Below are 26,271 nucleotides of genomic sequence, written 5' to 3' on the forward strand. Positions count from 1 at the left end.
GATTCTCTCTCCCCACCCCCCTCTCTCTGCCCCTCCCCCTCTTGCTTACACACAATCATGCTCACAGTCTCTCTCTCAAAGTAGAAAATATACTTAATAATTATTTGTGGGAAGAGGAAGGCAGGCAGGCAGGCAGACAGACAAGCAGGCTGGCTGGCTGGCTAGAGAGCCAAAGATCAATAACGCTATAAGGCAGGTACTCCTGATCTGGGTTTAGAAAAAAGCTACAAAGAATCTCTGAACTCAGTGAAATTAAATGCAAAATTTGGTATGTATGTGAATTTTCTAGACAGGGCTTATTTTCAGGTGTTCAGAAAAATCCATGACCCAAGGAAGGGTTACAAATGCTTGTCACCAATGAGCCCCTGCTTAGAGGAAGGGATTGGACTTGAAACCCTTCAGATCCCCACCCACTTCCAGATTCTACAGCTCTGTGAAAATGCCAGAGTGCACCGCCTGCCACAGCCATGAGCGTGGCAACAGACAAGAGGACATGACACTGCAGATGCCTCCTGAGCCCATCATCTCACCATCCGCCCTCATCCCCTCAGTCAAACACAGGGGCTTTGATCTCTGGGTGATGGGAGGAGACTCTAAATGGTACTGAACACTTGAGAGCCTCAAGCTCTAGCCGCAGAAAATCTTCTTAGCCCTGGTACAATCCAGACTCACACAGTCCCTCATCACTCTGGCATAGCAACCCCTGGTGTAACTGGGATGGATATTTTCCCACATCTCCTTCCTCTGGGAGGTCAGCCATCAGGTAAAGAAGCTGGCTGTTTCAAAGGTGAAAGAAGGGAGGTGCCTGCTATTTTAACACATAGCAGTAGTATTTGTTGAATAAACATTCAGATGCAAGATACCGTACCAGGCGACAGAGCAACAGTGGGTGTTCAACAAACACATGTCTTAGTTGTTCATTTATTCAGCATCACTCAGTCCTTTTGTCTACCCCATCCTCCAATCACCACATGCTTTCCCACCTCATGCTGTATCAACACACATACATCCATGAACACACATTCATATATGTTGCTCTCTCTCCACGAAGCTGTCTAGCTTGGTAACTGTTGTGCATTAACACAAGCCCTGATTAACAAAAGCCAAAGGCCCCCAGTGGTTACCTCCTTGCCATTGTCCGTGTGGATGCAGTTCTTGTCCGGGTTCAGCTCAATCACTCTGGCTTTGATCCATTCTACTCCAGATGGTATCACACTCGCGGTGGGACGGCCTGACGAGGATAACTGTTTGGCACCTGCACCCACCAGCGTCCAGATTGGCTGGTAGAAATGTCTCTGAGAAGCAAAGTATTCAGCGATTCAAAAGGGTTAAAATTAAAGGCACATGAGCTAGACTCTCAGTTACTCCCTTCCAACCCTTGGATCATCACAAGTAGAAGTATTAGAAGTTTAGCCTCCTCCCTCCATTGGTGTCTCCCATTATGCTAAGCTCTGAAAGGCAGTCACCCAACATAAGAATTCTGCCAAGAACATTAAAAAAAAAAAGCCATCAACTATGTTTCATGACCATTGTATTATTTATTGCTCAAAGTTGACATGGTGCTTAACACGTACATGTTATATATACATGCATACATACATATACATGATGGATACATTTACGCATACAGACATAAAGGAAAATCAAGCCTAGAATCCTAAATATGGTTCCTTAGAAGCATCTGGAGACTAGAGTAAGTCTGGAAAGTTTATAACCATTTTTGAGGAGTCTCAAAACTTCTTTTTTTTTTTTAATTACAAAAAAATTTTAGTATTTATTTATTTTTAAGAGAGAGACAGAGTGCGAGTGGGGGAGGGGCAGAGATAGATGGAAACACAGAATCCGAAGCAGTCTCCAGGCTCCGAGCTGTCAGCACAGAGCCCAATGTGGGGCTCGAACTCGTGAACCACGAGATCATGATCTGAGCTGAGGTCAGACACTTAACCGACTTAGCCACCCAGATGCCCCTCAAAACTTCTTTAACTTCCAACTGTGTTTCCCAAGCCCATGGAAGACTACATACATTCCCTATCAGCCCCAGTACACCCTCCTCTTCTCTCTGAGGCTTTACACCTGAAGCCGGTAGGCACCAGATTCTACCTTATAATGCCAAATTCCCACTGTGTCCTGGAATTCTCCTGCTTCAGATGTTCCTCTCTTGATATAAGTTAGTTTCGAAAGTTCTAGACTCATGGGCAAAGGACAGATTGATCTAATGGCTTCTGAGAATCCCAATACACTCATGGAGTGGCCTGGGGGACCAAGAACTCTCAACACTGTCAAAACGCCTTAATCTGGCTGGACAGAGTTGCCAGCCACAGAGCAGTAAAGAGGATATGACAAATGGCTTTGCAATCTCCCTACAGCCAGTAATGGATGTGATCAAAGACGAGGGGGGCAGACGCCTCCAATGGTGAGAACTTACTCATTTCAACTCCATCTTGAACAGAAAAAGGAATAAAAATAGAAGCCCAGACTCTTTTTCAGACTACACACAAGCATCAGCTCCACCAATCACAACACAGGACACAGGAGGGAAAGTACCAAACCCCTGAGCCCCTGGCAGCACCTTTGAAAGACTCCTGTCCCAAACTTCCTCATGGGGAAGGACCAGGAGGCCAGGATTCTGGCCTCCTAAATTGTGCCCATTGCTTCAGAAGAGCCCTCATACAAAGAGTAACCCCAATGGGAGACCTGCCCATGGCTTAGCTATAATACACCACAGGCCCCTGACAGAGCTCTCAGATCACTGTCATTTAAAACACGGATCCAGGGGTGCCTGAGAGGCTCAGTCAGTTAAGTGGCCAACTTCAGCTCAGGTCACAATCCCACAGTTTGTGGGAGCCCAACGTCCCTCTCTACACTGACAGCACAGAGGCTGCTTTGGATCCTCTGTCTCCCTCTCTCTCTGTCCCTCCCCAGCTTGCTCTCTCTCTCTCTCTCTCTCAAAATAAACATTTAAAAAAAATTTTTTTTTTAACATGGATCCTGAATCAATCACTTTAGAAAGGAAAATGGTAGGGCACACCCCCTCTACTCTACTCTCAGATCACAGCATACAGTGATTACAACAGAGATTACAACAAAGCCCTAGGCAGTGCATGAGGAACTGGGGAGACTTCTTGAAAAGGTGTGTGCTTTTCTTGACCTACCCTCCCCACCAAACAGGCATTGGATCCATTTTGCTTCCCTCCCAAGGGCACAGGCCCCAATGGGTACATACCTAGTACCTTAGGAAACCTTAGTCAAACCCCCAAAACTCTGGAATCATTTTGCTGAAGCTTTGCTGAAGCTTTGAGGACCACCTTAAAATGTTGTGCATGAAATAGTGCCATACAAACACTTCCCAACTTCCTTTCTGGTATCTCTACCTTTTTCTGCTTTATTATCTATTTGTAAACCTTCGCATTTAAATTTCCCAAACCCACTAACACCTTTCCCAGAGGGCTCCCTGCTGCTCAACTCATCACCCGTTCTCCAGACTAGAACAGAGAAAGGAAAGTACAATGGTCACTGATTTTCCTCTGGATGCTAGGTTGGAATTGGGAAGCTTTTGTGGGTTGAACTGTCTCTCTCAAAAAGATATGTTCAAGTCCTCCCTCCAGTGCCTGTGAATGTGATCTTATTTGGAAATAGGGACTTTGCAGATGTAATCAAGTTAAGATGAGGTCAAACTGGATTAGAATAGGCCCTAAATCCAAAGACTGGTGTCCTTATAATAAGGTCAGACGAAGACACTAAAGACAGACAGAGAGAAGGCCACGCAAAGACGGAGGAAGAGACTGGAATGAAGCAGCTACAAGCCAAAGCATGCCAAGGATGGTCCACAACCACCAGAAGCTAGGAGAGAGGCCTGGGACTGACTCCCTCTCCCCTCCACAGCCTTCAGAGGGAGCATCACCCTACTAACACCTTAGCCTCCAGAACTCTGAACAAATAAATCTATTGTTTTAAGCCACAAAGTTTGTGATAATTTGTTATAGCAATGCTCAGAAACTAATACAAAGAAGACCATAACAGCCCAGAGATCTGTCCTCTCTCTCTGTCTCTCTCTCTCTTTCTCTTTCTCCCTCCCTCCCTCTCTCCACCTTCTCCCAGTCCTTTTAGACAGCCTGCTTTTTGTGCCCAGAAGGAGAAGCACTAATCTGGGAACGTGACGACACAGTGCCTGACAGCCATCCATGACCTACCCCTGAACACACAGGTGCACGTGCACACACACTCACGTACTCAGAACAAGGACACTTACCTCACTGGGCTCGACAACGGCCACATTCTCTGCACCCACTCTCCTCTTCATGCGGGCAGCCATGGTGATCCCGCCACTGCCCCCACCCAGTACCAGCACTTCATAGTGGTTCTTGGCTGCAAGGCTGGCCCCTGTGTGCAGCCGAAGTGGGCCAGCTTGCTGAGTACCCAGCCTGAGGAAGCAGGCAAAGAGCCGGGCCCGGGGGCCAGACACCACAGTGGCCAATGGGGTCATCTTCAGGCTGGAAAGGAGCAGACAAGGCTGTGCGTAAGGTAGGGACCCTATGGGACTAAAACATTTTCTTTCAGGCAGGAAGGGGGGGCTGGCGTCTGACCAGCTCTAGTTGGTTCCCACTGTCTATTCTCAAGACCCTTATATTCCCATCCAGCTGTGGTCAGAAGTCTCCTGGGAACACTCCACTGATAGCTAATAATTGGCTAAGCTTTCTATTATTCTCCCTCCTTCTTTCAGGACCCCTAGGACTTTTGTTTGAACTAGAACTTACCTTTTAAGTTCTAATAATTTGCCTACACTGGGGCGCCTGGCTGGCTCAGTCAGTTAAGTGTCTGATTCATGGTTTTGGCTCAGGTCATGATCTCACATTTCATGAGATGGAGCCCCACATTGGGTTCTGTACTGACAGCATGGAGCCTGCTTGGGATTCTCTCTTTCCCTCTCTTTCTCTGCCCCTCCCCTGCTCCTTTGCTCTCTCTCAAGATAAATAAATAAACTTAAAATAATAATAATCATAATAATAATTAGCCAACGCTTATCCTTGTCCATCCATAAACCTAGGGTGTCACCCATTCTCCTCTCAGGCACACTCTACAACTGTTTTTTTTTTTTTGTTTTTTTTGTTTGTTTGTTTGTTATTTTTTTAATTTTTTTTTCAACATTTATTTATTTTTGGGCAGAGAGAGACAGAGCATGAACGGGGGAGGGGCAGAGAGAGAGGGAGACACAGAATCAGAAACAGGCTCCAGGCTCTGAGCCATCAGCCCAGAGCCTGACGCGGGGCTCGAACTCAGGGACGGCGAGATCGTGACCTGGCTGAAGTCGGACGCTTAACCGACTGCGCCACCCAGGCGCCCCAACTACAACTGTTTCTTTGACCTTTGAGCCCATCAAAGATGTAGGAGTCCACGAAGAGACACCTGTACCATTCCCTGCCATAAAGGGCACCCCAGATCTTGATGAAACAGAAACAGTCCAGAAGAAACCCACCTTCTACAACTTGGAGTTCAGAGCAAGGTAACTAGGGCTGTTGGCCCCACTCAGAGGCCTCGTGGCTCCGCCTGCTCACGGACATGCAGTGTAATCAAATCACTGGCTGCACATAAGCAAAAGCCCTCCACACCCTTGGTAATTGCAACCCGATGATTAAAAGGCCATAAAAGGAGCCCTGCCTGGTATCATAAAGTTATATTTTATGTAAAGAATCTGCACATGCTGCTGACTGGTCTTTTATTATATCCAATTCAGTAAACAATCTCTCCTTCCCAGTTCCCCCCAGAGACACACTTTACCTTTAGGCAAAGGTGTCTCTTTGCTGAGCCGTTAGTGCAGTGGCAGTGAGAAAGTGAAAGCTTCTCAGAAACTGGCCCTGGCTTCACCCCATCCACAGAAGGGGCCCTACACCTTGGATGCCACCTACTTACCAATAGGTGAAGGGCCCAGACTCAAAAATATCACCTCCTCTGGGTATTCCGAGGCCCAAATTTCGGCCATCAAGTTTAGTCCTCTGGGTTCAACAACCCTTTATTAAAATGCAAACACAGCTGAGAGATAACACTTCCAGCTGCTGAGGTCACTAACTTCTTACTAGGAACGATTTAATGATATGATTTTCCCCCAACAAAAGAAGAAGAAGGCTACTAAACAAAGCCAAGAGGGGGAAAGGATGTAAAAGGAAGCAAGAAAGGCTCTGGAGGAGGCAGAATCAACCTAGTAGGAAGGAGGAGCCAAGTGCTGATTTTAATTAGAATTAACTCTTCCAGGGTTTCGGTACCCACCCCACCACCACCCCCTCCCCGCCCCCCACAAACACACAACTTCCAAGCGAGGGAGGTGGGCGGATTTGGGTGCCCACAGTAAGTGGGGCAGGCTCATAAACTGTAGCTAGAAGTTTAAAATCAGTGTGACCCTTCTAGAAAGTAACATTTCTCAGCCGTTGCCCCTGCATTTCCATTTCTGGGATTCCAGACTAAGGAAATAACTAATAATGCTAAAGAAAAAAAACCTTTACACAAGTATATCTCACATATTTATTCCTAATATGGTGAACCCTCAGTTAAGTGGCTTGTGGACTGGCTCTGATTACATCCTGGTTACAGAAAAAACTACGGACTCCACATTGGCCAGAGAAGGCTCGGGGCCCAGTTTTAACTAACGTGAATTTATGACTGACTCAATTTAATGTGGTAGGGAGGGGCAGGGAATAGCAGTCTGAACGTCAAAACATCAGGGAGAAAGGTTAAGTATGGTTATGTAAGATAATGGGTGATTTTGATTTCTTCCGCTTTTCTGTGTTTTATAAAGTGTCTACTACATACATATGTTAATGTTATAATAAAATCTTTATTTTGATAAGTAACATTTATTAAGTCCTTTACACAAGCATTTAATTTGTGACCTGGATGCCATTATCATCTCCATTTTACAGATGATAAAATCGAGCCAGGGAGCTGGTAAGTGACTTCCTCAAGATGATATAGCCCGTAAGGGGTGGCCATGATTTTGAACCCAGGCACTTTGGTGCCACAGCCTCTGTTTTAAACCACCACTGTACTCTACTGTCTCTGTGATCTTTATCAACAGCAACAAAACACTGCCTATGCGATGATGTTAAAGGAAAAAAATCCAGACATATATTTTCCATACTTCCCAGAGAAGGCAAACTATTTTTTTATGGTACTGACACCTCAATATTAATGTTTTGATATAACTATAATTGGCTTTTTCCTCTTCTTTCTGTGTGCTTTTCTCAAGTGTTCTTTAATGAACTCTAGATTTTTAAATTTTAAAAATCACTCAATTTGATTTTTTTTTTTAAATGACTGAGGAGCGGAGGAAACCACCAAGTTGGATGTTGCTGTTTGGTAGGGAAAGAGGATGTTTTATGGTGAACAGACAGTTGTCACATTCTGCCTTTTCCTATTATCCACAAAATGACAGAATCACAGCAAAACCCTTCACTTCCCAGAAAGAGAAACCATTTTTTCATGGTCTTGACACTACATCTTAAAACCTCCTGGAAAGGGTTGAACAATAGCGATCGAGGAGGAGGCCTGGCTAAGTTCCTGGTTTCCAGCCACTCCATCCAACATCATTTAACCTCCTCATTCCCTTCCAGCCTAACACGCCATGGTTTTTCTCTTGAAAGAGGAAGAGTCCACGCAAATATTTCCCTCATTCAGCCAAGAAAGCTAGTTCTGTTTTATTTCAGCAGCTACCCATAGGCTGTTTCTGGATTCGATATTTATAAACGCAAAGTCCTCTCAAACAGTTTTATCAGCTTCATTAATAACAGTCATCAAACAGAATGTCGTGGGGACTGATTCTATAAAAACTCTTCAACAAGATTCTGAGAACTTCTGTGTTAGTGAACACGTGGAAGTGCTGGGGGCGGGGGTCGCTACCTGGCTCCTAGCCCCCACCCAACCCTGGTACCTATGCTGTCTTCAACCTGGCTGTTTCCATGTTGAAACAAACTTTATAACAAACTGGTAAGCATAAGTAAAGTGTTTTCCTGAGTTCCGTGTATCATTTTCGTGAACTGTCAAAACTTAAGGAGTGGGGATCATGGGAGACCCCAAACTTTAGTCAGCCAGGCAGAAGTGTGGGTCCCCTGGGACCCCCATTTGCAGCTGACATCTGAGGTGGGGGCAGTCTTATGTGGCTGAGCCCTTAACCTGTGGGGTCTGATTTAATTCTGGGAATTAACATCAGAATTGAATTTTTGGACACCCACTTGGTATCAGAGAACTGATTGGTGTTGGAAAAACCATATATTTGGTGCTAGAAGTGGTGTCAGAAAACATTACACAGGAACCAATAAGAAGGTCTGACATTGACCTAAATCAAGTCTATAGCAACAACCAAAACAACCAGACAATCGAAGGAAGCAACGGTCACACAATCTTAACCAGAAAGCAAACAGAAAAGAAAGGCCAGGCCTGACCTGGCCTTTTATGACAGTCATTGGATCAGATCAGAAAAGAAACAGATAATTTCTGTCAACCAAATAACTAAGAAGCATAAATCTTACACGATTTCATACATAGTCTCTTGAAAAGGTACCCTGAAACTGGTGAGGTTAAGAAATAAGAATTAACTCTCTCTCTCTCTCTCTCTCTCTAAAATAAATAAAATGACAAAAAAAAATTTTTTAAGGGGCATTTGGGGGGCTCAGTTGGTTGAGCATCTGACTCTTGATTTTGGCTCAGGTCATGATCCCAGGGTCATGGGATCAAGCCCTGAGTGGAGCCTGCTTAAGATTCTCTCTCTCTCTCTCTCTCTCTCTCTCTCTCTCTCTCTCTCTCTCTCTTTCTCTCTCTCTCTCCCCCTTTCTCTTTCTCTCCCCTCTGCCCCTCCCCCAACATGTGCACACTCTCTCTGTCTCTAAAATAAATAATTTTTTAATTAAAAAAAAGAAACCAGAATTAACTACCAATGATACAGAAGAATACAGCCACTTTATCTCTACATTCTTAAGAGGTGAAACACACACTTTTAAAAAATAAATAAGGCGGGGCGCCTGGGTGGCGCAGTCGGTTAAGCGTCCGACATCAGCCAGGTCACGATCTCGCGGTCCGTGAGTTCGAGCCCCGCGTCGGGCTCTGGGCTGATGGCTCGGAGCCTGGAGCCTGTTTCCGATTCTGTGTCTCCCTCTCTCTCTGCCCCTCCCCCGTTCATGCTCTGTCTCTCTCTGTCCCAAAAATAAATAAAAAACGTTGAAAAAAAAAAATTTAAAAAATAAATAAGGCAAACTTAACTTTCATTTAACATGTGCATGCAATAGATTTTATAATTAAATAATTTCATTATTTGAAGTTAGATAAACAGTCTTCAGTGAATCCTAAATCGAGTGCCTCCTTTAAGGGATCAAAATAAATGCTTTGCTGTATCTGTAGCCTAACTAGCAAAGTAAAATCCCTGCTGCCTGAAAGGAGAAGTCGGTCTCCTCGGCATCTCCTACTTACATCCCTGACTGTGGGCTCTGGGCCACGGTCCAGACAAGTCTTTGGGCCTCCACGCCTTCCCACTGCTGGCCCTTCTTGCACAGGCAGTGCAGATCGCCTGTGTCAAAATCTCCTTAATCTCATGGCACATGACATGACACTCGCTGGGTGTCAGGACACCTGGCTGAGTTCAAACAGAGCGGGCCTCTAAGTAAGGATTATTCAGAGCATTCTTAATGAAAGATCCATGGGGCCAGCAAGACTTGTACTTAACCTTTCGGCTACTTTTGCTCTTGAGGAAACAGTGGGTCTTTGTATGGTTCACAATTATTTTACCTCAAGCCGACATCAAGCAGGGCCCTCCTTGCTTCGGGTTTCAATAACCACAAAGCCAACCTTCAACTTGTCGGCTTTGTAGAACACTTCCAAAATCAAAGCAAAAAATAGATAACGAACAGCCTCCAGCTCTGGTCACCCACTCTGTTCCTCCCACCCTACCTCTCGGCCTCCAGCTTCCCTGGGCCAAACTTACTCCGAGCTGTTATGTCCTGATGGTCTGAATCCCTGTGGGTCCCAGTCTCCGAGACACAAGTGAGCCTTGTCCACGCAGCACAGGTGGGGCTTTCCCCTAGTGCCCAGGTGGTAGGACTCCTGGAAGGTTCCTCCTCTCCCATCTGCTCCTCCCCCTTGGGCTCTCTAGGCTTATTTACTTAAGTCAGCCCTTAGGCTATCTATCATCAGTTACAGCTCTCAACCAATTACTCCCAGAAGACAGGATTTGATAGGAAGAAGTGGGGAGAAACTGTCATAATAATAATAGCTAGGGGCGCCTGGGTGGCGCAGTCGGTTAAGCGTCCGACTTCAGCCAGGTCACGATCTCGCGGTCCGGGAGTTCGAGCCCCGCGTCGGGCTCTGGGCTGATGGCTCAGAGCCTGGAGCCTGTTTCCGATTCTGTGTCTCCCTCTCTCTCTGCCCCTCCCCCGTTCATGCTCTGTCTCTCTCTGTCCCAAAAATAAATAAACGTTGAAAAAAAAAAAATTTTAAAAAAAAAAATAAAAAAATAAAAATAAATAATAGCTAACATTTACTGAGTATTTACTGGTTGTACTTTACTGACACCGTCTCAGAGACTCCTTAAAATAACTTTATAAAAAGAGATGTTAGTATCCCCATTTTACAGATAAGAACATTGAGGTTTAGTATAAGGTTAGAGAACTTACCTAAGGTTATAGCACTAATTTAAGCCGCAGAGTTTAATTCAAACTAACTCTTCAGTTGGATGTTCTCACAGTTTTAGACCTAAGAGATAGTTGAGGGAACATGCCTCACAGCTGAATTCTATTTATGTTCAAATTTAAAGTAACTTCTGCCCCATGGAGAGGGGTGGGAAGTAATCTACAAAATTAAAAGTAAAAAAATCACATTTCTTGGAGAGGGGTGAGATACAACAATAATACTGATATAATTTTTAAAGAGCCCTTATCTTTTATAAATACATACTGAAATTCTTACAGTTGAAATGATTTGGAATTTGCTTAAGGCGGAGTGGGTAGGGGCTTAGAAGACACAAGATTGGCCATGAGTTGATAATAATTTGAAGCCAACTACGGATATATGAGGGCATTCCCCATGGTAGTGTATTTTTGTACATATTGAAAAGTTTCCACAATAAAAAATGGGCACCTGGGTATCTCAGTCAGTTGCCTATCTGACTCTTGGTTTCAGGTTAGGTTGTGATCTCATGGTTCATGAGTTGGAGCCCCACATCATGCTCTAACCTGACAACACAGAGCCTGCTTGGGATTCTCCCTCTCCCTCTCTCAGTCTGTCTCTCTCTCTCTCAAAATAAATAAATAAACTTAAAAAAAAAAAAAGAAGAAGAAACAGCAAAAAACAAAAATTAAAAACCAGTGTGTCAGGGGCGCCTGGGTGGCTCAGTCCATTGAGCGTCCGACTTCGGCTCAGGTCATGATCTCGCAGTTTGTGAGTTCGAGCCCCCCGTCGGGCTCTGTGCTGACAGCTCAGAGCCTGGAGCCTGCTTCGGATTCTGTGTCTCCTCCTCTCTCTTCCCCTCCCATGCTCATGCTCTGTCTCTCTCTGTCTCTTAATAATAAATAAATGTTTATAAAAAAATTAAAAAAATAAAAAATAAAATAAATAAATAAATAAATAAATAAATAAATAAATAAAAACACCGGTGTGTCAGAGTGGGCAGTGACTTTGCTCTTTAGTTCCTGAAATGGTAAGTTGTGGGCATATTTCAAGTAATAGCAAGATAACAGAAATACAGGTAACAGCAACATAATTATAATCATACTTCCCTCCCACGTGCACAGAGCTGTACAATTCACAGGGCCCACACCGGAACCTGCATGGGAGGTATGGATACCACTTTACAAATGGGCAAACTGAGGATCAGAGAGGCAAGGTGATCCTCCAAAACTCACACAATGAATCCGCATCAGGGCTGGAGCCATGATGAATACTTTATGTGAACAACAACTTTTTCTGAATATCCCCTGGGGTACAAAGGCAGGCATTAGCCAGAGCTCACAGTTCAGAGGAGAAGAGGGACCTTCTCCGGGCTCCAGATCCCGGGACAGCCTCTGTGCGGGTTGGGTAGGGCAGGGCAGAAGAATCCTGCACCCCCAAATGGCCACACATACCATCTCCCAGAGGGGCAGGACTCCAGTCCTGGTTTTATGGCCATCGAAGCCTATACAATTTAGGGACTGAAGTTACAAATACAAAATTAGATATGATAGTTAATGTTAACTTTGAATGAGAAAATAAATCACAATAAATGTCTGGATTCTTGGTGACTCAGGACTCTTTCTTCTGATCTGTCTTTGAGGCAACTTATCAGAAATACAAGCATAGAAATAATTCCTGGTTACAGCCTGGCTACCCCTCCCCTCCTGGAACCCCCCGCTCTGCATGCAGGTGGACCTATACAAGAGATGGCCCCTGAAGCTTGAACTCCATTTGCTTCTGGGTAAATCCACATCTAGTGCCTACAGCACTTCTTTAGGGCACACTGCCCACCCACCTGCCTGGGACTCACAACTTGCCAACCTTTCGTTTTACCAGTTCTGAGTTTTGCCAATCCCCCTCCCACCCCTTCCCAACACAACACGGCTTCTCTGAACAATCTGAAGCTACATCCGGATCCCTAATGTAAAACTGGTCCATCACTGCCCTACAGCACATTCCTGAGTGCCAGGCACTGTGCTGGGCCCTTGAGGTGGACACATTATCCTCATTTTACAACTGAAAAAAGTTGTAGAAGATAGATTACATTCTCAAGGGCACACAGCCAATAAGTAAATTAAGTTAAATTAAATTAAATTACAAAATAAAATAGAATAGAATCAGGATTCAACCAGAGGAGACGGAAAAGAGTAAGGAAGAGAATGAAAGCAAACATCATCATTTTCCCTATGACATGGAGAATACTCCTGGGAACTGGCTTACACAATTATGAAAGCAGACAAGTCCAAGATCTTCAGTCAGCAAGCTGGAGACCTAGGACAGCCAATGGTGCAGTTTCTGTCCAAAGGTCAGCAGGCTCAAGACCCAGGAAGAGCTCACGTTTCAGTTCCAAGTATAGGCAGGAGAAAACTAACGTTCCCGCTCAAGGCAATCAGGTAGGAAAGATTCTCTGTTAGTGGGAGGGTCAGCCTGTTGGTTCTATTCAGATCTTCACCTGATTGGATGAGGCTACCCACATTGGAAGGGCAATCTGCATAAGGATTCCTCAAGAAAACACCCTCATAGACACGGGAGTGATGTCTGACCAAATGTGCGGGCACCCTGTGGCCCAGGCAAGTTGACACATAAAGTTACCTATCATACCCTCTGACTTAACCTATAAAACGGCAAATCCAAATCTAGAAAAATCTTAGGAAAGAAACTGTTACTACGATTGTATTAGTACCACTTTTGGGTCTCAAGAAAATGCCAAACATTGTCTCATAAATACTGTGGTTCCTTAATATGATCTCATCTTAATCTGAAGGGCATTCAAGTAAATGATGCAGTCATATTTGTGGTACATATCAAAGGCACTGGATTAGACACTTCATGAAATCTTTCTGGAGGTGTTTTGAGTCCTACTGTATTAACAATGTTTTTAATTTTTTGTATTTTAAGATTGTTTGACATCTGGGGGATCTTGCTAATCCTAGAGAGACTGCCCCTCCAGTGCTAGCTAACTCCTTAAGACAGTAAATAACTTGTCTGGGAGCACCCCTCTATTATGTAAACCAACCCATAGGGAGCCCATACTCCCAACCACCTCCCCCATCTGGCTGTACACTTCAGAAAGCAGTATCCTTCTGCCCTAATTATTCTACCACCAGACATCAGACAACTGGGGTAGCCCCTATACCCCAAAGCCCACTAAAATTTATTCAAATTAGCCAACCCCAAACCTGGTCATCTCGTTCCCCCTGCCTCACAAAAACTACGATATAGGTTTGTGGGGCCTTGGGTGGCTCAGTCGGTTATGCATCGGACTTTGGCTCAAGTCATGATCCCCTGGTTCAAAAGTTTGAGCCCCACATTGGCTGCCTGCTTCAGATGCTCTGTCCCCGTCGCTCTCTGCCCCTCCCCTGCGTGCACACACGCACTCTCTTTCTCTCCCTTTCACAAATAAACATTTTTTAAAAATAAAGTGCTTTTTAAAAATAAAAAATAAAAAACTTTTTTAAAAATAAAAAATAATAAATAATAAAAAATATAGATTTTGCCCATGCTTTCCCCTCAATTTTCCTGCCTACTGACCCACCAGGTGCTTCCCCGTGTGGCCCAATGGGGGGTATCTTGCTCCTGTTCCCAGGGAACTCTGAGGAACAATTTCTTCCTTCATAGCGGTCATCTCCTGATGTGTTGGAAGATTTTATATGTGTAACAAATTTTTTTTCTCTGCTCCTCCTTACATATCCGTTGAACTGTCAGGTGGCAGGCATTTAACTGTCAGGTGGCACGTGGCAGGGAGGAAGACAGGGAGGGAGAGACAGAGGGAGAGAGGGAGGGAGACAGGGAGGGAGAGGAGAATTATTTTTTAATTTTTTTTTAACGTTTATTTATTTTTGAGACAGAGAGAGACAGAGCCATGAATGGGGGAGGGTCAGAGAGAGGGAGACACAGAATCTGAAACAGGCTCCAGGCTCTGAGCTGTCAGCACAGAGCCTGACGCGGGGCTCGAACTCACGGACCGCGAAATCATGACCTGAGCCGAAGTCGGCCGCTTAACCGACTGAGCCACCCAGGCTCCCCTAAAAAGCAATTTAATTATATATTACTGTGGAATGTTATAATTATGTGGGTGATTGGGTCAAATTTTTACAAGTAAATAACATAGCTACAGTATAATTTTTTAATGCAATAATTACTCCAGAAGAATAGAGCACTGGACCTTCCTTTCCTTTGTCATATATTTATCACCTGCTCTACCAAAACGAGCGATCTTCTCCACCAAGGAAAGTCTTCCCATCCTTTTTGTCCTTTTACTCTTGATAGAGGGTAAGTGTCATTAGCCAGAGTTGCTCAGAAAGGGGTTTAAGGAACAAGTTTTCTACAGGATAGAAATACATGTGCACATTCACACCTATACTAAATTTGTCTCAATCATGCAGTGGCTAAATTTGCAGAGCCAAAAATCAGGAAACATAATCTAAGCTACCTTTTTATTTACAGATTTATTTCCCGCACAACAGGTCTGCAAATTAAATTATATTTAGCTGTGCTAAATGTGTAAGTATATCTTTATGGAAAGAGTAGAGTTACATGAAATCTATATGATGCTAAGACTGTTTCCACAAGTGCTTATTGAGAATCTACTACACACCAGGACCTGTGCTGCTGGACAGACACCTCCCCACCCCAGTCCTGGTCCTGGTCCCAGTCTATTAGCTTCAGGTGCTAAGGGCAGAACAGCACAGCTTTGCCACCTAATTATAAGGTAGGCCAAGAATAAGGGTGAGCCAAATTCCAGGGGATAGTTTTTTCTTTTGATATGATATGGTCTAATTTAAATATTAGAATGTTAAAAATAAGCCATGAAAAAGCTAGAAGAATTTTTTTTTTTTAATTTATCTATTTATCTTGAGAGAGAGTGAACACGGGAGGGACGGAGAGAGAAAGGGGGGGAGAGAGAATCCCAAGCAGGTTCCATGCTGTCAGAGTAGAGCCCTACACGGGGCTCAAACCCATGAACTGTGAGACCATGACCTGAGCCGAAATCAGGAGGTGGATGCTTAACCAACTGAGCCGCCCAGGCACCCCAAGCTAGAAGAAATTTTAAGTGGACCATTGGCATCATTGCTGAGTAATATTTTTTAAAAAAATCTTTCTTAGTGTACCACAATTACCACCATGCTGGGTAAGATTCAGAAAGAAGTAAGGAACACAGTAGAGAAAAAAAACAAATCATCTTAGAGACCGCCTAGAGCACCAGGAACAGACAATTAGTAGAAATATAAACATTAAAGGCTCTGATGGTGAGGGCTTAGAATGAAGTGAGGAACATATTACTGAACACTGGAGAAAAAGGATCCTTGTTATAGAGGGGCACAAAGCTTAAGATAATTCTGTCCTACAGTTATGTGAGAAGGAGAATTTGTAAGAGAGAAAATTGAACATTTAGCTGAGGCAATTCCCAAGCAAAGTGTTGAAGGTGCAGCCAGATTTCTTCTTGCTCCTTTAGGAAAATGTGAAAGAAAAAAGATAAACTAAAGGAAGAATTGTTCAGCAAAAATGAACTAGGACTACTTACTGGCAACCACACACTATATTTGGTGACAAATCAAGGATGGCCCAGTGGGTGGAGCCTAGAGCCGCAGGGATTATTCCCAGGCCTTGAAACCGAATGTAATTTGTCCAACTGGATTTTATTTTTATTTTTCTAACGTTTATTTTATTTTTGAGACAGAGAGAGAGAGAGAGAGAGAGAGAGAGAGAGAGAGAGACAAAGTGCGAGTGGGGGAGGGGCAGGGAGAGGGAGACACAGGATACGAAGCAGGCTCCAGGCTCTGAGCTGTCAGCACAGAACCCGACATAGGGCTCAAACTCCACCTGTGAGATCATGACCTGAGCTGAAGTCGAACACCCAACCAATTGAGCCGCCCAGGGGCCCCTGTCCAACTGGATTTCTAAAATTTCTTGGAACCAGTGACTCCTTTCTTCCCTTCCACTTTTTCCCTTTTTCAAAAAGAACCTTTATCCTATGCCTATATAACTTTTATCCTATGCCTACCCCACCGCTGTATTTTGGGAGCAGATAACTTGTTTCGTTAGTTTCATAGGCGCACAGATGAACAGGAATTGAACCCTAGGATGGATCATCCCTAGAGCCTCCCTCACACGTAATTTAGATTATTCAGTAGATGAAATTGAGGCTTCGGAGCTAATGAGACTCAAATTGGATTTTGTGCCATAGTTAATACTCTAATAGGGGACCTATTTAGGGACCTTGGAGGGAATATATTTTGTATATGGGATAAGTCTGAATTTTGGGGAGCCAGAGTATGAGCTGCGGCAGGCAGAATAACCCCCCCCCCCACCAAAGATTCCCTGGAATCTATGAATATGTTACATTGCAGGCAAAGGGGACTTTGCAGATGCGATTAACGTAAGGATATTGAGATGGGGAAAGTGGTCTGCATTGTTATACAGGTGGGCCCATGTATGAATAGGATGGATCCTCAAGAGTGAAGAACCTTTCCTAGCTGTGGCCAGAGGGCAGGCATGACTCTTGGAAGAAAGGTCAGAGAGATACAAAGTTGCTGGCTCTGAAGATGGAAGAAGGGGTTCATGAACCAAAGATGTGGGCAACATCTAGAAGCTGGAAAAGAAAAACAAAACAGAGCAAAACAGATTCTCCCTTGGAGCTTCCAAAATGAATGTGGCCCTGCTGGCACTTAGATTTATGGTGAGACCCATGTTGGACTTCTGGACTACAGTACTGTAGGAACAGAAATTTGTATTGTTTAAACCACCAAGTCCATGGGAATCTGCTATAGCAGCAATAGGAAACTAATGCATCCTCTTACTTAATCATCACAACCATGTCAAGAGGAAGGTGTTGTTATTCCCATTTATAGATGCTGAAAATGAGGTTCAGAGAAGTTTAAGTAACATTCTAGTTAAATCCAAGAACTTGAATATAAACCTAGATTTTTGGAAGTCAATCCTAACACTCCTTCCACTAACCCAGAGATGGTGGACGTGTAGAAAATAAAGGTACCAAATTTTTTGGCAACTGTTCCTACGGAGGTGGCCAGAGAGTTTAGTGCTACCCTCTTGGTAGACTACAGAGGTTTGCTGCCTGCTACCACCAACTATCCTGACCATCCCAGAGGATGACAGGAATGGTCCAGTGGGGATAGATAAGACCAGAGTCTAGCACCAGAGTCCAAAACCACCAGGAGGTTTCAATCTCTCTGGGAAAAAAGATGCATCAAAATGCCAACAAATGACTGAGTGACCACAAGAAAGTTCCGAGAAGGGCAAGGAAGGCAACATGACTTACAGAATCGACTTGGGCTGAAGGGACTAGAGCAGCTAGGACCTGGGCTGGACGTTGAGCAGGGCATTTCAGGAGGGTATAATATAATAAGGGGACAAAGGAATACCATGTACTCCATTCCCCTGGAAAGTAAGCCCTGTCAGTACAAACACCTCATGTAACATGCTCATTGTTTTAGTCCCAGCACCTAGCACAGCACCTGCCACAATGAAGGATCTCAGTAATTGCCTTAGTCCTTCCAGACTACTATGAAATACCAGAGACAGGGTGGCCTATAAATAGAAATTTATTTCTCACGGTTCTGGAGGCTGGGAAGTCCAAGATCAAGGCACCAGCATGGTGAGTGAGGACCTTTTTCCCATGTCCTCACATGTTAGAAGAGGCTCTAGATCTCTTTGGACCCTTTTTGATAAGGCAATAATCCCATTCCTGAAGGCTAATGACTTAATCACCTCCCAACGACCCCACCAACTAATACCATCACTTTTGGGGGCCAGGATTTCAACAGATAAGTTTTGGAGGGAACACAGACATTCAAACCACAGCAGTAATATTTGCTTTAAAAAATGAATTAAGAGATGAGCAGATTTATTCAATACCCTTATATGCCAGATGCACACACAATGAATGAAGGTGAGACAATTCATTCCAAAAAAAATTTACTGAGTGTGGAGAAAAACGCAAAGTTCTAGCCTGTATCCCTTCCCAAGCTAGTAAGAGAATGGCGTGCACACTTCTTACTACCCTTAACTTCAGTGACTATAGTGCAATGTAATCAGTACAAGCCAAACACCTTAGGTATTTTGATGAAAGAGTAATCAATGAAAGTTTGTGGGACAGACAGAATCTGAGCAGGAGGCAAAAGACTGGCAACATTTTGACAAGTGGAAACACTACGGGAGGGTGCACCAAGAGGAGGGAATAGCAGAAGTAAATGAATCAATGATATGGTGACTTCCCTGCACACCTCACTCCAACCTTCTCTGCCCTGCTCAGAGACCTGAGAGCTGACCTGTGAGGCATCAACTCGCCTCTCTTGTCTTCTAACTTCGACTTGGGTGTATTGCTCAGCCAAAAGCCTTGACTTCCTGTGGGGTGGCCCTCAGCTACAGCTCTTTCTCAGGGTTCTGGTAATCACGTCCTCTCTTTGCTTTTTTCAGGCCTCAAATCAATACGATTGCTTCACTTCTCGTTGGTTTCTGTTAACCTTGCCCACACCTTTACAAATAGTTATTTTATTAAATCCTTCTTAATAACATGTTTGAGTGTGCCAACTGTTTCCCAGAGATGCTGGCTGATAAGGTGGAAAGGCCCAGAATGTGTTTGAGCGATGGAAGGCCAACCAGATTTGGCTGCTGTTCAGAGGAGTAGAAAAGTAGACAAGAAAAAAATATCACAGCCTGATTCTAAAGCGCCACACTGATGGGGTGCCTGGGTGGCTCAGTCGGTTGGACGTCCGACTTGGGCTCAGATCATGATCTCACAGTCTGTGAGTTCGAGCCCTGTGTCGGGCTCTTGTGCTGAGCGCTCGGAGCCTGGGGCCTGCTTCGGATTCTGTGTGTGTGTGTCTCTCTCTCTGCCCTTCCCCTGCTCATGCTCTGCCTCTCTCTGTCTCAAAAATAAATAAAAACATTAAAAAATAATAATAATAAGATAAAATAAAGGGCCACACTGAGGCTTTCTACTGAAAATCCATTTTGAGAAATGGGGAACTGTGGGAAGTTATGAGAAAATGAATCTGGTGTCAGGGAGCAAATTAAATAGGAGGAGCGTCAAACCAGTTCTGGAAGTCATTTTGGAGACTAGTGCAGTGGTCTACGTGTGAATGACAAGGGCCTGGTTAGGGGCGGGCATTAGAAATGCAAATAAAGAATCAGATAAGAACAAGGTAGAGGAAAAGGAATGATTGAATGAGAGGTGGGAAGGGCACCCTGGGCGGAAAAAAAAAGGCAAAGTTGACATTCGAGTGGCAGAAGAAAGAATTCTATGAAACAGGAAACATGGAGGGCAAGGTAAGAGCCTGTTTGGGGTAGTTTCAGGGAGTTAGGTTTGAGGTTTGGCAAGCAGAATCACCTAGAATGAGCATCATATAACTGTGAACAAGGAAGAGGGCAGACTACAGCAGATAGATGTCCACTGGGAAGAGAGAAATAAGATTGGATAAGCATACATGACTGAAGTTTCGGCTGGGAGCTTAACCCCGGACAGTTGCAATCCCATCTAGGGGTCACAGAGCAGCAATGTGCAGGTGAAATGCAGACCAGAGATGTATTTGGGTTAACTCACAGAGTTTTCTCAAATTTTGAATTAATGCCAACAGTAAAATTTTTGGTTATCACACCAAAACAAACCTCCAGATTTTTGGCCTTACAACACTGGGCCCACATTCTCTCATGTCAACCCTTAGCTGAAGCTGAGCAGTCATTGCTCATCTATACTCCACACAAGGTTACAGTTCTCCCCAGCCCCACCTGGTCTATGTTACTCATTTGTGTCACCTGCTCCGCCTTGGCGTGCATTTGAACTCATGGTCCCTGCTAATGGCCGTTCTCGATGCAACTGATGTCTTGGAAGATCCCCAGGGGGAAGTACAGAGGATAAATTGAAGCAAGTCCATTGAGTTCAGCATTTCCGCGTGTTTACTATGTGCCAAGCATTGAGCTAGATGCTGGGGAGACGGCAACGATAAAAGAGTGGTCTGTTTTAACAGGAGAGACCAGGAGCATAAGGATCCCCTAAGTGGTTGTTTCGGAAACTCAGGTGGGGTGGGGGGTGTGGTGCTTGGAAAAGACGGTGACAACAGAGATGGAGGTGTGAATACACATGCCTACTGAATTTTTGTGACAAATTAGCCACAGGGGATAAAGAAGGAAGGAGGTGGACATGACCTTGCTCAGGTGGATACAATGAGAGAGGGTGTAAGTGACAGTGTCGGATTAGTCAAAGAGCGGTAAAGGTCCAAAGCAAGGTGGAAGAGAAGGAAACCACACCCCCTAAAAGTCCAGTGAGCGCTGTTCTGCAAAGGCGTAATGCAGGTCGCACCCTTCCTCTTGGCACACCTCTTCTTGAGTAATGGAGGTGCTGTCGCGGCCTGTGCGTTCAGGGACTGGATTACTTTATTGTTAACAAATGAACAAAATTAAGCAATCTTCACTTAGGCCTGCAGGACCATGTTGGAACTCTACAGAGTTGTACAATTAAATATTTTAATATTTTAACATTAAATATTAAGCTGTGGAGCAAGTGCTCTGGTAGTGGACCAGGAGCAAATCATCCAGAAAACAAATATCATGTACTGCTCCTGATGATTCAAGGGTTAGAGCCACAGTGGGGTTCTTTAGTTCCCTAACTCTTTAGGAACAAAGCATAAGAAATGTCTTTGGGGGCGCCTGGGTGGCTCAGTCGGTTGAGTGTCCGGCTCATGATTTCAGCTCAGGTCACAATCCCCCAGTGGAGAGACGGAGCCCTGTGTCAGACTCTGTGCCGAGCATGGAATCTGCTTCAGATTCTCTCTCTCTCTCTCTCTCTCTCTCTCTCTCTCTCTCTCTCTGTCTCAAGATAAATAAACATTAAAAAAATAAATGTCCTTGAAGAGTTACTGAAAAAGAGTTACTAATGAGGACTTGGGCCCCCTTTGCTGCCGAAAAATGTCCTACAAGTTTCCCTAGGCTACGTGCATTTTACAATCAAGAAAGCCTAATAAGGGGGGAGGAACTGACAATTTCACCAGCCTCATATTTGCTACGCAGAAGATAAAAATTCTATTTACAAAAGGAAAATTCTTACACTTTGGCTTCAGAAAAGGAAGAAATAAGTCAGTCAACTGGATTATTTCAACTGAAAGTAAAAAGTTTTGATTGAATTATATGGGGCGGGGGACAGGGGGTGCCTTGCTTTTCTGCTCGCATTAGCCAATGGGAGTGTGGCTCATGCTCTGGGGTATAAATAGTCATAATTTAGCTCTCCTTCAAGTCCATCACTCACAGTTGGCCTCTAGTCAAGTATATTGCAGGCTTCCTTTCAACATCTGCACATGCATGTGTGAGCCCATCCCCAGACTGTAGATGGGACACACTGGGGAGGAAGGCCTGATGAGGAATTAATTTGCTCCTAGTCACACAGCAGGGGGTCAGCTTAGGCAGAGTCTATTAAATGATCACCATAAAATTACTCATCAGCCTCAGGAGTGCTGGGATTCTGGCTCAGTCCCACATACACGGAATTTCATTACAAACAGGGACTGGCCAATTAATCTCTCATATTGTTCCTTGGAATCCAGGGTGTGAGGTCTTCACGCAATGAGAAAAGACTCTTTAATTACAAGTTATATATCTGTTGTTTGAATGTGAGTGAAGGGATGACAAACTCAATCCTTTACTGGTTAGAACAGAATGAGGGGTAGGCTGGGTAACAGGTGTGCCGGGTTCCCTAAGCCCATGTCTGTCCTATGTCTGACCAATGGCACAGTTCCCCGTCCTGGTGAAGCTTTGTCTGAGGGCGTGTCAGGAGTCAGGGAGTTGGGAGACTGGGTCCACATTCCAGGCAGGGCCAGGCAGGGCTCGTCCTTAACCATTCTGGGCCACACTTTCTTCGGCAAAGGATAAAGGACTGGACTGGAAGCTTCAAAGGTCCCTTCCTTTTCCAAAATGCTGTGATCTTCTAAACGAGGGGGAAAGGGAAACGGAGGTTCACAAGCAATACTCAAATGGGAACACTTGCGGGGTGCCCGGGTGCCTCAGTTAAGCATCCGACTTGGGCTCAGGTCATGAAATCAGGCGCTTGTGAGTTTGAGTCCTGCATTGTGCTCTCTGCTGTCAGCGCAGAGCCCACTTCAATCCTCTGTCTCCCTCTCTCTGCCCCTCCCTCTCTCTCTCTCTGTCCCTCCCCACTCCCTCTCAGAAAAAAAAAAAAAAAAGATATTTCAAATGGGAATACTTGTTGTACTAACTCCTTAGATTGATCAGTGCTGTAAATTATTGCAGCAGAGAATGACAAAGGTATTAACCAGGCCTGCCCTGGTGTCGCTTCCTCTTATAAGAACATCAGTCATATTGGATTAAGCCCTACCCTTATCATCTCTAATCTTAATTACCTTTTTAGGGGCCCTATCTCCAAATAGAGTCACATTCCAAGGCACTGGGGATTAACGCTTCGACACACGAATTTTGAGGGGACACAATTCAGTCCATAACACCAGTATTTGCCCTTCCCAAAGTTACATACATAGTTAGCTATAGTGTGTCTAAATTTCTTCTTCCTTTCAAAGTTCTCTCCCCATCTTCCTGCCCCAATTTAGCACTTTTACAAAGTAAACCTCAGGGCTGGCTGGACCTACTTTTCTTCTTCCTGTTACCATCCACAATTGTTGCTACATAGACTTTTAAGGCTGGGAATTAAGCAGCAACTAGTTTGCTTCCGGCCTAGTCTGGGCAGCTTCTAGCAACTTACCCCCTCTACTGCTGTTTACCAAATCTTCAGGGTCACAGAGGAGGTACATAATGGGTGGTGGGCAGGGAAAGATAAGAAGCAAAGAGGAAAAAGAAATGTGTATCTATGCCCAGAAATGCCTCATCATGGGTCTGTCTCCGTTCCCTATTAGACATTTCCTGTGTTGCAACACATAGGATTAACAGGCCTAGACATAGGCAAGATGGAAGAGAAACTGCTCTGCAGAGGAATCCTGGTTTCCTATCAACATTCAATTTCATTTTCTCTGGTAGAACACCAGCCGCACAGACCCACACACACAACCTATCGTCCTGAATGATATCTCAAGCTCACCAACTCCAGATGTGTTTATATATTTGTTCAACCAGTAAAAGAAGAAGGAGGAGGAGGAGAAGCCCAAATTTTAGACATATCTCAAACTACCAGCTGTCTCCTTGATGAATTTTGTTTTTTTCAGATATAATCATAAGCAACCCTTTCCAACCCACTTATTCATTCAATAAATATTTACTGAGTACCTTCCATGTACCAGGACTGGTGATACCAATGGTGACGGCCATAAACTTGTAGTCCAGTGAGGAAGACACACAAGTTCTAACGAATGTAACCATTCACATCTCTGTGTCAGGTACAGTGCTGGGTACTCTAAACACGCAGGAAGACATGATTATCCCCACTGAGCAGTGAAGAATCTAAGGTGCAAAGAAGTTCAAAGCCAAGGTCATGCTGCTAGGTCAATGGAAGTGTCAAGACCACAGCTATGTCACCTGACCTTGGGCACTGTCCTTCCCACTATCAGGGGGGTATCTTACCCTAAGGTGTGAACTTGAATGGAAAAAAAAAAAAAATCACATCTCTACTTTCACCAATCTCTAACTGAAATTTAACATTTTTTTCAATTGTACGTGTTGGCAAAAACCACAGCAGCATTAGCAATACCTATGATTGTCGCCAAAAGAAACTGCAGATGTTCTCTTTTATTACAGGGGTTGCCTATATCTTGAAATACAGTTTATGCTCATTACTACTTCAAAATTATGGTAGCTGTCAGATCCCCAGAAGGGCGCTGGGGCCACCTGTCACTCCCGCCCCCCCTTCCCCCAAGTCCTCCTTCCCCACCCACTCTCCCGGCCAGTGCCACCTGCACTGCATAACGGGGGGGGGGGGGGCAAAGGGGGAGGCAGAGCTGTGGACTGAGGCCAGATCTTTAATGCATTAGGGTATATTTTTTTTGATGTTCATTTTATGTTTGAGAGAGAGAGACAAAGAGACAGAGCGCGAGCAGGGGAGGGGCAGAGAGAGAGGGAGACATAGATCTGAAGCAGGCTCTAGGCTCTGAGCTGTCAGCACAGAGCCCCATGCAGGGCTCGAACCCACAAACGACTGGAACCCATAAACCGTGAGATCATGACTTGAGCTGAAGTCAGACGCTCAACTGACTGAGCCTCCCAGGTGCCCCAATGCATTAGGTTTTCTTAAACGCACATATATTACTACATTATAAATTCTTTTTAATATTTTGACAAGAGCTTTGGAAATAGCTTTCTTTATAATGCTTGGCCTTTCAGGGGCGACTGGGTGGCTCAGTCAGTTAAGCATCTGACTCTTGATTTCAGCTCAGATAGTGATCTCACAATTTGTGAGTTCGAGCTCCTAGTCGGGCTCTGCACTGATGATGTGGAGCCTGCTTGGGATTCTGCCTCTCCTTCTCTCTGCCCCTCTCCAGCTTGTGCTCTATCTCTCAAAATAAATAAATATTTTTTAAAAAATTTTTTTAACTTTTAAAAAGTATTTTTCTGAGAAGGCATCCTTAGTCTCCCCAGAACTGCCAAAGGGGTACATGGCACAAAGGTGGGTCAGAACCCTACATTACAGCAATAAGAAGCCGAGGCAGACGCAGAGGCTCTTCTCCCGATGTCTTTGAGCAAAAAGCTAGGCTGGGATTTTCCTAATTAAGAGAGATGAAGAGCAAATGCTAAGACGCCCGATTCCACCAAAGAACTTTTCTCTCCTTTCCACCAATTCCCGTTCCGCACGAGCCCTGAATGCTCTCCTCTGCTTGCTCCCGGCGAAGCTGATTCCTTGAGTCCCCCCTCTGTCCCACGCGCAGTGTCAGAGGATAAATGGGTCCCCGCTGCGTTCAGACGGGCTGTCAACCTCCGGTCCCCGAGGCTGAGCACTTATTGGTGTCCCGGGACGGTGCTAAGTGGCACATTCAACAAGTGGAAGGCGCCAGAAATTCCCACACACCAAACCCACGGATATCCCAGTTTTCAACCTCCCCTCGCAGGTTGGCCCCTCCGCGCCCCCGAAACCTGACGCTCCGGGAAGGAAGCGTGAGCACCACCCCCGAGCTCCAGACTAGGGCAGCGAGAGCGGCGGGGGTCGCGGGTGGGGAGAGGGTGTGAAGCGGGATGGGACGCACGGTGCCAGCTGCGTGGGCGGAGGTGGGCCCACAACCAGCCTCTGGGGTGACCCGTGTCCCCGCCCGGTCCCCCTCCCCTGGCCGAGGGCCCGAGATCGGCCGCGGGAGGCCTCTTACCCAGGGGCGAGCGGAGCTTCCGGCCACAGTGTCCGCGCAGCAAAAGCGGCGGATCCCTGCCCGGGCTGGGCGCCGCGGCTGGGGCCCCGCCCGCCCGCCTGCCCGGCCCCGGGGCGGACGCTGGAGGCGGGGAGAGCAGGGCTCCCCGCAAGAAAGGTCCGGAAAGGCCCTGCCGCTGCCCCGCCTGCCGCCGCAGCCTGACGCCGAGGCCAAGTGCAGACAGGACCCCGGCTTTGAGCGCGCCCAGAGGACAGAGCCAGGAACGCGGGGTCCCGCGGGCCCAGACCTCTGCCCGCGGGGCACGCTCGCCCCTACCCCTGGG

At 45.3% G+C, this 26,271-nt stretch overlaps 1 protein-coding gene across 1 annotated transcript in view; it reads right to left on the reverse strand.

Moving 5' to 3' along the window:
* Window positions 1-26,047, reverse strand: part of SQOR (sulfide quinone oxidoreductase) — a 50,126-nt gene extending 24,079 nt beyond the window's left edge. The window contains exons 1-3 of the mRNA XM_030318265.1: window positions 25,950-26,047; window positions 4,250-4,490; window positions 1,125-1,295 (exon numbers count right to left, since the gene is read on the reverse strand). Coding sequence (XP_030174125.1) covers window positions 1,125-1,295; window positions 4,250-4,483 — 405 coding nt within the window. The 5' untranslated portion in view covers window positions 4,484-4,490; window positions 25,950-26,047. The remainder of the gene's footprint in view (window positions 1-1,124; window positions 1,296-4,249; window positions 4,491-25,949) is intronic.
* Window positions 26,048-26,271: the final 224 nt, after the last annotated feature.

This window comes from Lynx canadensis, chromosome B3, assembly GCF_007474595.2.
Source record: "Lynx canadensis isolate LIC74 chromosome B3, mLynCan4.pri.v2, whole genome shotgun sequence".
In the NCBI taxonomy this organism is placed as follows: domain Eukaryota; kingdom Metazoa; phylum Chordata; class Mammalia; order Carnivora; family Felidae; genus Lynx; species Lynx canadensis.